Raw genomic sequence first — 11,739 nt, forward strand, 5'->3', positions numbered from 1 at the left:
CCTGTTGTTAAGGGTTGTGTTCGGTCTTTTATTTTGAAGAAAACAAAGATCTTAACGTTTCGTTGGGCTTTTATTTTGGAGGGATTGCACTTATTGTTTAGGGTCGTATACGTTTATTTTATTTGGGAGAACACAACAATCTTAAAAGTATCTTGGGCTTCTATTTTGGGATTAAACTTGTTTAAGGTTGTATAATTGCATTGTGGTGCTTTTATTTTGGAGGAATGCCGTTGAGTGTTTAAGGTTGTGTAAGATCATTGTTGGGCTTTTATTTTGAAGGGATGCATTTTGGCACTTTTACTCAAGTTTACATCTGTGTATGATTCCAGAAAGTCTTATTCATTTAGAGTCCTTATATCCCCAAACAGAAACACGCTTCCTCTGTTGTTTTCTGCAGAGTTTCAGTCTCAGTATTTTTATCTGCGGTAGTCATCCGGCTGTTTCCCTCACAGAGAAACCGCCTCTCAGTTAAACTCTCTAAAGTGTTCAGTAATGAGCTGAACAACTTTCCCAGAACTGCAGAAACATAACTCCGATAAATAAAAGAATTCCTCTGTACGTCAGAGGGACGCATCTGCTTCAATCACTGAGTAGATCTACTCAAACACTGTAGTGAAGTAACAGCGCTGAGGGCTTTGTAACTGTTTAATAATCCTACTTTGGCTTATCAGTTAAAGGTTTGCCTAATGGCTTTATCAATTCAATTACCAATAATAAGCTGTTAGTTAGAGCAGATTGATTAAGAAGGTGCTATGTTACGCAATATCCCTTATTTAAGGTTTATAATCGAGGTAAAAAGCTTCAGGAAATGATTTATTTTACAGTAAAATAAATACATCTTTATAAACAGTACCTGATTAGAAAGCTAAAACCTGACACGTGTCTTGATTGTTCAATTCAATATGCAGAATATCCACATCCCAGATTCTCAAAGACCCAGAAATGTTGTGGTTTTTTTGAGTCACTTTCTGAGACGCTGTGTGTGTTTTCATGCAGCTGCAGAGATGTGTGTGTGTGTGTGTGATCAGCTGTTGTGAGTGGAGCGATGTTCTGTTAGTGCAGTAATGAGATGGAAAGTGGAAAACGTCCTCCTCTCTTCCTCTTCTGTCTGAGATCAGATCAACACTCATCTCTCAGAGAGGAGGAGGAGTGATGGGAGGCTGGAGGAGACTCAGTTTAACCTGCAGGGTTAGCACAGCATACGCTATGCTAACCCTGCTTTAATAGTTACCCCTCCCTAAAGCCCGGTGCATGAAACCAGAGGGAGTGACAAAGAATGATGGGAACTCATAATGTGTGATTTATTTACGTGAGGTTTAAAAGCAAAGCAGCCAAATCTCATCCGGACACAACCGACAGGAAGTACTCAGCGACTGGACCAAACCAGGATTTATTACTAAGTTTATCATTCTTTCAGATATTGTCACATATTCTGACTTTACCAAATGTTGCGCTTACTGATAATTGGTTGTCGAGATTAGATGAGATAAGTAGAGTAGATTTAAGTTAAGGTAAGCTAAACAAAAGTAAGATGAGAGATGTATTGTGCTACGCTATCCTACGTTAAGACATCATTCAAGACGACGATACGACACAAAGGGGCATGAAACGTAACGATGAAGTGCCTTAAGTTCAGTTCAGTGAGGTCATAAGATAAACCTCTATTGGTCCCAGAAGGAACGTGGGAAATCAGCAACAGGAATGACATTAAAACACCTTCAGCCTACAGCATTAGGCTAACCGGTCTAAATAAATGAATATGTAAATATAGGTGCATCATGTCATCACACAACTCCACTTACTGTGCAGCCTTACAGTCCTCTGCACACACTCGTACGCTTGTTATGCTGTGTTTTAGCTCTCACTGTGTGTGTGTGTGTGTGTGTGTGTGTGGGGGGGGGGGGCCTGGCCAGCCGGTGCGAGTCACCGCCAGCAGCCATGTTTTATTCTGTTTCATGTTGCAGACACGCTGCCACTCACTGTCAGAGCCGGCCCACTCACACAGCTTCAAAGGATACTGTAGACTTCACTCATTAGGTGCACACACACACACACACACACACACACACACACACACACACACACACACACACACACACACACACGCCGTGCAGCAGGTGATTCTCCTTCAGTGTGAGGAAGGTCATTGTTTGGGTTGTTGTTCTGTGAGTGAAACTTCTCCCAGCTGCTCCACCCTCTCAGATCAGCTGGTTGAACCTGCAGTGTAATTACCGTCTTTATTTAGTGTCTGTTTTAAGTGTTCGTTAGAGGAGGTGCGGCACATTAATATTCAGCATTATAGACTGATATTTAATATGGAATTCCTTTGATCGATCGTCAGCCTCAGACTTCACCTGAATGACACGTGCACGAATCCTTCTTTTATATCTGCCTCTCTTTTGGAGGCAGAGAACAATCTCCCCTAATCTAAGATTTATTTACTGATCCCAGACGGGGAAATGTTTGCTTTGCAGCAGCATAATACCATACAAGTAATAACACATAGTAGAAAAAAGACAATAAAAATAAGGAATGAACATAAAAGAAGAACTAAAAATAAACCTGCATAAGTTCCCACAGGAAGTTCCACAGTCACGTTTTCACCCTCAGGGCTGGAGGAGCGTCGGTAGAGACTCCGCAGCTTCAGACAGACTCTGTGAATCCGTCCCGTCTCCTGTCCTCTAAGTCTCTGCTGTCTCACCCCCCCCCCCCCCCTCAGATCCTGCGCATCTGTACGCGCTACACCCCCGACCAGGACACCATGACCTTCTCCGACGGCCTGACTCTGAACCGGACGCAGATGCACAACGCCGGCTTCGGCCCGCTCACCGACCTCGTCTTCACCTTCGCCAACCAGCTGCTGCCCATCGAGATGGACGACACGGAGACCGGGCTGCTCAGCGCCATCTGCCTCATCTCCGGAGGTGAGGGCTCTCCTTTGTTTACTTCCAGAAACATAGTGACATCACTGTGGAACACTAGCACTCCAACACATGATAGGCTAAGGGGGCGGGACATCTCTAAGTAGGTTGACCAATCACAACAGAGCCGGCCAGTTAACCAATCAGAGCAGACTGGGCTCTGGTTTCAGACAGAGGGGGGAAAGAGGAGCTGCAGCACAGGCAGTATGAGAAACATAAAGAGCAGGAGAGGACTCTTTAAAGTAGAGACTCTACATACTGATATACACCTGAACATCAGCAGGAGAGGACTCTTTAAAGTAGAGACACTACATACTGATATACACCTGAACATCAGCAGGAGAGGACTCTTTAAAGTAGAGACACTACATACTGATATACACCTGAACATCAGCAGGAGAGGACTCTTTAAAGTAGAGACACTACATACTGATATACACCTGAACATCAGCAGGAGAGGACTCTTTAAAGTAGAGACACTACATACTGATATACACCTGAACATCAGCAGGAGAGGACTCTTTAAAGTAGAGACGCTACATACTGATATACACCTGAACATCAGCAGGAGAGGACTCTTTAAAGTAGAGACTCTACATACTGATATACACCTGAACATCAGCAGGAGAGGACTCTTTAAAGTAGAGACACTACATACTGATATACACCTGAACATCAGCAGGAGAGGACTCTTTAAAGTAGAGACACTACATACTGATATACACCTGAACATCAGCAGGAGAGGACTCTTTAAAGTAGAGACTCTACATACTGATATACACCTGAACATCAGCAGGAGAGGACTCTTTAAAGTAGAGACACTACATACTGATATACACCTGAACATCAGCAGGAGAGGACTCTTTAAAGTAGAGACACTACATACTGATATACACCTGAACATCAGCAGGAGAGGACTCTTTAAAGTAGAGACTCTACATACTGATATACACCTGAACATCAGCAGGAGAGGACTCTTTAAAGTAGAGACACTACATACTGATATACACCTGAACATCAGCAGGAGAGGACTCTTTAAAGTAGAGACACTACATACTGATATACACCTGAACATCAGCAGGAGAGGACTCTTTAAAGTAGAGACGCTACATACTGATATACACCTGAACATCAGCAGGAGAGGACTCTTTAAAGTAGAGACTCTACATACTGATATACACCTGAACATCAGCAGGAGAGGACTCTTTAAAGTAGAGACACTACATACTGATATACACCTGAACATCAGCAGGAGGTACTATTTTTGATGTACTTGTACTTTATTCTCCTCTACATTCCTCTGACAGACCTTTACAGATGCAGATTATCACACACCAAGTTTACTACTAAACATTCCTCCTCTTTCACCTGTCTCTGATTTACACCTGTAACCCCCCCGTCCGTCAGGGTTTTATTCATCAGTAAATATTTATGTATATTTATATTTAAACTCTTGCCCTCCAGAGATGTTGCATAATCCTGACCGTGAGACACACCCACACACACACCTTTACAGTGTCTGCTGATTTGCACTCAAACACTGCCCCCTGGTGGCCTGCTGGAGAACTGTGTGGGTGTGTGTGCGTCTCTCTTTAGTGTCCCCTGGTCTCCAGCTGTGTGCGTCTCTCTTTAGTGTCCCCTGGTCTTCAGCTCTGTGCGTCTCTCTTTAGTGTCCCCTGGTCTCCAGCTGTGTGCATCTCTCTTTAGTGTCCCCTGGTCTCCAGCTGTGTGTGTCTCTCTTTAGTGTCCCCTGGTCTCCAGCTGTGTGCGTCTCTCTTTAGTGTCCCTGGTCTCCAGCTGTGTGCGTCTCTCTTTAGTGTCCCCTGGTCTCCAGCTGTGTGCGTCTCTCTTTAGTGTCCCCTGGTCTCCAGCTGTGTGGTCTCTCTTTAGTGTCCCTGGTCTCCAGCTGTGTGCGTCTCTCTTTAGTGTCCCCTGGTCTCCAGCTGTGTGCGTCTCTCTTTAGTGTCCCCTGGTCTCCAGCTGTGTGCGTCTCTCTTTAGTGTCCCCTGGTCTCCAGCTGTGTGCGTCTCTCTTTAGTGTCCCCTGGTCTCCAGCTGTGTGCGTCTCTCTTTAGTGTCCCCTGGTCTCCAGCTGTGTGCGTCTCTCTTTAGTGTCCCCTGGTCTCCAGCTGTGTGCGTCTCTCTTTAGTGTCCCCTGGTCTCCAGCTGTGTGCGTCTCTCTTTAGTGTCCCCTGGTCTCCAGCTGTGTGCGTCTCTCTTTAGTGTCCCCTGGTCTCCAGCTGTGTGCGTCTCTCTTTAGTGTCCCCTGGTCTCCAGCTGTGTGCGTCTCTCTTTAGTGTCCCCTGGTCTCCAGCTGTGTGCGTCTCTCTTTAGTGTCCCCTGGTCTCCAGCTGTGTGCGTCTCTCTTTAGTGTCCCCTGGTCTCCAGCTGTGGCTCTTTAGTGTCCCCTGGTCTCCGTTGTGTTGGAGCTTCTTGCAGCGTTTGGTTTCTGCAGCTTTTAGTAAACTGCTCATGTTTCCTCTGCTGAATGTTCTCTAGATGCCTGCATGTGTTGAAGAGCTGCTGCAGATGTTTCTGCATGTGTTGAAGAGCTGCTGCAGATGTTTCTGCATGTGTTGAAGAGCTGCTGCAGATGTTTCTGCATGTGTTGAAGAGATGCTGCAGATGTTTTCTGCATGTGTTGAAGAGCTGCTGCAGATGTTTCTGCATGTGTTGAAGAGCTGCTGCTGCAGATGTGTCTGCATGTGTTGAAGAGCTGCTGCAGATGTTTCTGCATGTGTTGAAGAGCTGCTGCAGATGTTTCTGCATGTGTTGAAGAGCTGCTGCAGATGTTTCTGCATGAGTTGAAGAGCTGCTGCAGATGTTTCTGCATGTGTTGAAGAGCTGCTGCAGATGTTTCTGCATGTGTTGAAGAGCTGCTGCAGATGTTTCTGCATGTGTTCTGATCTGTGTTTCTATATCTGCATACTTTCAGAAGCTGCAGCACGTTAGCACCTGCAGGCCTCCATAGCTCTCCTTCCCTGAGTGCAGGAATGTGAAGCTGAGCATCTCTGATGAGTCTGAGTTGTTGCTCCCTGCTGTGCGACACTTTAAACCCCTGGTTATCAGAGCTTAGTACTCAAAGCAAAGGATTGAAATGAGTTTCTGCTCAGCTTATCTCTTTGTCCCCATCTCCGCCGTCTGCAGGAAATGAGTCGACAGAAAGAGATAAACTCTTCCTCTCAATCAGCCCGGCTTCATGCTGCGCCTCAGCCTGAAGCCCGTCTGCATCAGATACACACGAGACATGCACCCGTCACGGTTGAATCTGACTTCATTTGTGTGTGTGTGTGTGTGTGTGTGTGTGTGTGTGTGTGTGTGTGTGTGTGTGTGTGTGTCAGACCGTCAGGACCTGGAGGAACCCTCTAAAGTGGACGAGCTGCAGGAGCCACTTCTGGAAGCCCTGAAGATCTACGTGAGGAAGAGGAGGCCGAGCAAACCTCACATGTTCCCCAAAACCCTGATGAAGATCACCGACCTGCGCAGCATCAGCGCTAAAGGTACGAGGGGGGGGGGGGATTCACACTGAGGGTCTGCAGGGGGAGGAGTTCATATCAGGACGTTAGCTGAACATATAAAGGCAGCTTCAAGTTCAAAAGACAGCTGAAGATCTGTCCCTCTATTAACCTCCATTTGTTTTAATTGTAGTTGTTTATTCAGTTTGTGCTCGTTAGCTTTTATGGTTCATTTATTTTGTGTTATTATTATTGGATTATTTTCTGTAAATGTATTTATTTTACTTTTCTAAATATCAAAGAATGGAAAACTGTATTCACGTTGGCAGAGTTGAATAAAGAGAGTTCGGTACATTGAGCTGACATACCGTGAACCTCAGACACCATGTTTCCTCCTTCACGTGCAAATCATGAATATGCATATCACAGCGGTAAAACGGGCGGATTACAACAATCCCTGTGTGTGACGTCACACACGGTAGTCCAGCCCCAACATCTGCTGGAAACACTAAAGCTAACACTCACCACTCCGTGACGCTGCTCTCCAATCTCCGAGCAACTGGCTGTTCTTCAGGTTTCCTCCTCCGATAAAGGCTCAGACTGTGAGGCTGGATGCCAATAGCCTCCATGGTTCATCTCTCACGGTTTCGCGAACTTCACTTACTTCTGCAGGCTCTGAGGCAGCCATGGATTGCTCCTTGTAAACCAGCCAATCAGAACAGAGCTCGTCATCATTATATAAATGAGTCCCAAATAAAACAATTCAGCTCGTTTAGTTCTGGGACCAAATCAGAGGGTTATAAATGGGCCTGTGAAACCACATCTGGACATGTTTTGTATCAACCAAAGTGATATACCTTCTTTGAACACATCAGAGAACAATTTAAATACCAGATAGATGCTTTCTGTGGAACCTTTAAAAAGCAATGAATTGAATCCCTCGTTTTTTTCCCTCTTCGTCCTCTTGCAGGAGCGGAGCGGGTCATCTCTCTGAAGATGGAGATCCCCGGGTCGATGCCGCCGCTCATCCAGGAGATGCTGGAGAACTCGGAGGGGCAGGACGGGCAGAGCAGCAGCGACAAGGGCAGCGGCGGCGGGAAGAAGAGCGGGAAAAAGGGCAAGAAAAAGAGCGGGAAAAGCAGCAGCAAGGGCGGCAAGAAGAGCAGCGCTCCGGCTAAGGAGGAGGAAGAGGAGGAGGAGGCTACCCATCGCAGTGACGACACCCCCGACGAAGGCGCCGCTGACTCGCCGGAGCCTCCGGACCCCGAGGAGGCTTCCCCGCCCGGCGATGAGTCCTAAAAAAAGGCTCTTTGTGACTTTCCTTTGCACGGAAAAGGAGCAGCCAGGCAAGGCTCCCCCCTCCCCTCCTCACCCCTCCTTGCTTGGTATCTTCACACCCCCCTCAAAAAGACGACGGGAGGCCTCGTGTGAGGAAGAGGAACTCGGGGTCTCTGGAAGCAGCCGGAGACGCTCTCCTCAGGTCTCCTGTGTGAACCCTTCCTGCATGACGGGAGTTTGATCAGTGGTTTAAACTCTGTCCTTGCCCCCCGCCCCCCTCTCGTGTCCCCCGCTCACATTGTACATACCATCGCCGTGTGGTTAGGGTTCTCTGTTTCTATGATGGATTTTGTGGTGCTTTTTAATCATTGTCTTAAATATTATCTTGGAGGCGAGCGGCACGGCGGCGGTCCGTTTGGAATCGTTACGTAGAATGTTATTGCGTAGACATTACGAGTATTTTATATCTGTCGCTATATTTAAACCCGTCTTTTCTAACACGTCATGGATCCGCCAGAATGCAAAGCTCCTCTCCGTGTCGGACGAGCTCAACAACAGCCTTCGATACGCACTCATCAGATCCGTCTGGAGGAACCCGGTGTGTGTGTGTGTGTGTGTGTGTGTGTGTGTGTGTGTGTGTGTGTGTGTGTGTGTGTGTGTGTGTGTGTGTGTGTGTGTGTGTGTGTGTGTGTGTGTGTGTGTGTGTGTGTGTGTGTGTGCAGCCGGCTGTGATCACACACTCTCTGTTAGCCTTTAAACCCGACCATGATTCAACTCTAACTGTGTCGCACTTTATTATCACCGTCTGGTCGGTGAGGAGATGAGCTAACCGATGCTACGCTAACAAGTCAGGTTCACTCGCCCGGCTTCAGTCCTGATCTAAGTTACAGGGAAAGAAGTACATGAACGAACGCTGAGGAACACATTAAAACAAACATCACGCAATACATTGTTGAAACCTGGATACATTATGACCAAAACGTTCAAAAAGGTTCTAAATTGTAGTTTCTTTGCTGCAGTTTTGATGCTTTTATGTCAAACTAAAATACTGGAAATGCTATGCTTTGTTTTTGGGCTCTTAGCGATGATTTGGATGAGTGTTATAAAAGCCTACATAAATCATGGCAAAACCACAAAAATGACCCACATTTTTATACAATTGCAGTCCTTTTGTCACTGCTACCATTTTAAACTCTCAACACTTACTTTGATGCGCACAATGTTAGCATCCAAAACTGCACATTGAAGTTCATCTGCAGCCCTTTGGTTCCTTTAAATCACATGAACAGTTAGTTTTCTCCGTTAGCTTGCAGTGCTATGTCGGTACTGGTGTGATCGCAGCCTCCGGCCACGATGACCCCCCCGCCTGAACGAGGACCTGATGAGTGTGTATCCATCACTAACAGCATTTCCACCTGGGCTCCACCAACGCACACTCTGTGACGCCTTACGAGCAGAACCCTCTCCCCTATCCTTTCAGAAGTGTCTTTTTAGAAGCCGGTGAACAGACGGAGGGAAACCCAGTCCTCACACACACACTGATAACCGGGACGATTGTACACACACGTAGAAAAGCACACACTCGCTCCTCGTACCGCTCAAGACACCCGATGCAAACTGAGATTCCTGGAGAGGCCTCTCCTCAAACACAGATCTCTATCTCCCTGAGAGTCAGATCAAACTAGAAGCTGCGGTTCTGCCCGGCAACAGCACACCATCGCCAGAGGTGGAGGAGTATTCAGGTCCTGTACTGGAGTAAAAGTAGAAGTACTCAGGTCTTGTACTGGAGTAAAAGTAGAAGTACTCAGGTCTTGTACTTGAGTAAAAGTAGAAGTATTCAGGTCTTGTACTTGAGTAAAAGTAGAAGTACTCAGGTCTTGTACTGGAGTAAAAGTAGAAGTACTCAGGTCTTGTACTTGAGTAAAAGTAGAAGTATTCAGATCTTGTACTTGAGTAAAGTAGAAGTACTCAGGTCCTGTACTTGAAAAAAGTAGAAGTACTCAGATCTTGTACTTGAGTAAAAGTAGAAGTACTCAGATCTTGTACTTGAGTAAAAGTAGAAGTACTCAGGTCCTGTACTTGAAAAAAGTAGAAGTACTCAGGTCTTGTACTTGAGTAAAGTAGAAGTACTCAGGTCTTGTACTTGAGTAAAGTAGAAGTACTCAGGTCTTGTACTTGAGTAAAGTAGAAGTACCAGAGTGTAGGAATACTCTGTCACAGTAAAAGTATTCTAAATGTTCCTCCAGTGAAAGTAGAAAGTACTCTCCTCTAAATGTACTTAAAGTAGCGACAGTAAAAGTAGTCATTGTCTGATTGGTCCATTTCAGAATAATATCTCTGATATGTTTTATAATGATTGATCATTAAAGTGTTCTCAGAGCTGGTAAAGGTGCAGCTAGTTTGAATGGCTTTGTATACTGCAGGGTAGCTGCTGGATTTACTGCAGGTGAACTACAGTCTGATTTAAGGGGGATTATATTTACCATCAGTAATCCAGATCTGCCTAGCAACTAAAGGGATCAAATACATGTAGTGGAGTAAAAGTACAGTACTTGAGTACATCTACTTACTTCCCACGTCTGCAAAACTACAAGTAATAGAGTCAGTTATATCTCCTCTCACAGGACCCGGACCCCCCCCCCCCTCTCTGCTGCTGAATTTACACAGTCTGAGCTGAAGCTGCAGGACGCTCAGAGTTAAAGAAACTAAGCACAAGAGTTACAGAGAATATAAAAACCCGACAGCTTTGGAAATGCTTCCTCACTGCTAACGGAGAGATTCTGTTTTGGGAATGATGCAGGAAGAGGACTCTGGTGGAGGTTTATGGGGGGGGTTGTGTCAGCAGGGGTTGAGTTTGGTTGAACTGGATGTACGTTTTTTTTTCTGATCTTTTTCCAGTTTTTTTACACGTCATTTAATTTATTTTGTAGGTTTCTTTTGGGATATGTAATACTATGATTCTTATCCAGAATATTTTTAAACTAACCGTGACTTTATTATTACGTTTTTCAGAATGCTAAACTATGACTATTTTTCATTTTCTTCCCACATACCCAAATATCTTTTTTTAAATATGTTCCACTTTTCCTTTTTTCCTTTTTGAGAATTTGATTTTGATTTAATTTTTGGGACTTTTTTTTCTCAACATTCCTGAAAATACATTTCTTTTGAATCATTTTAGACATATGACATTTATTTACTTACTGTTACTTTACTTTTCAACACACTTTCCTGAGGTGATTTACCCTGGACCTACTTCATTATGATTTAATATATATTTTTGACATATACATACAGTATATTTTAAGCGAATATGGATGAAGACAAAGGTCACATTTCATAATACCACTTTTAACTTGTTTGGTATTCCAGCTGTACTGATGGGGTTAGGGTTTCTACATATCTTAATTTACAGTCAAATGCAAATAACTTTTTCCAATAAGTCGTAAAGAATCAGGTTGATTTTGGACTCAGTAATGTTTCAACTTTAGCTGAATTTGGGGCTTTTTAGGACTTAAAAGTGGAGCTTGTTGACCCTGCAGCTGATAAATTATGAAGCTCCTCAGAGACAGATTGAACACCTGGCACAAACCTCTCAGTAAACCTCTCTCAGGGAGTCCTTCTTGCGTTTGAACCAAAAACAGAGAGTAAGTGACCCTTTAGGGCAGTGAAGGGCTCTGGGTCGCAGCAGCACATATTGAAAGTTATATCAATGAATAAAACTCATCTGCAATCCATTCCTGCTCAGAAATACATATCATAAGGGAAACCGGAGCAGTTCTTCTCTTTACTTTACCGTGTCTGAATGTGAATAATGTCTGTCAGAAGAATGCAATGCAGTGTTGAGGAAGCTGGAAGGAGACGCTCCCGCTCTGTCCTCCTGGTGAGAGAGGGAGGGAGCCGGTCTTCTGTTTTTACTTTGTCTTTATTTGAAGCTGGAAAACAGCCCAACGAATGTCCACAACCGAGCCCTGACCGCAGCAGGGATCCGCTCTGCTCCTGCAGGAAACAAACTCCACGATGCTGAATTTATCTCCTTTTCTGTTGAATGTTGTACCGACGTAACTGTAATACTCTACTATCTAG

General features: G+C 45.0%; 1 protein-coding gene across 1 annotated transcript in view; it reads left to right on the forward strand.

Annotated features, from left to right (window-relative positions):
- Positions 1–8,282, forward strand: part of LOC134875046 (retinoic acid receptor beta-like) — a 55,752-nt gene extending 47,470 nt beyond the window's left edge. Inside the window, exons 6-8 of the mRNA XM_063899446.1 lie at positions 2,720–2,924; positions 6,262–6,420; positions 7,346–8,282. Coding sequence (XP_063755516.1) covers positions 2,720–2,924; positions 6,262–6,420; positions 7,346–7,674 — 693 coding nt within the window. The 3' untranslated portion in view covers positions 7,675–8,282. The remainder of the gene's footprint in view (positions 1–2,719; positions 2,925–6,261; positions 6,421–7,345) is intronic.
- The last annotated feature ends 3,457 nt before the right edge of the window (positions 8,283–11,739 follow it).

Source organism: Eleginops maclovinus, chromosome 13 (genome assembly GCF_036324505.1).
Source record: "Eleginops maclovinus isolate JMC-PN-2008 ecotype Puerto Natales chromosome 13, JC_Emac_rtc_rv5, whole genome shotgun sequence".
Lineage (NCBI taxonomy): Eukaryota > Metazoa > Chordata > Actinopteri > Perciformes > Eleginopidae > Eleginops > Eleginops maclovinus.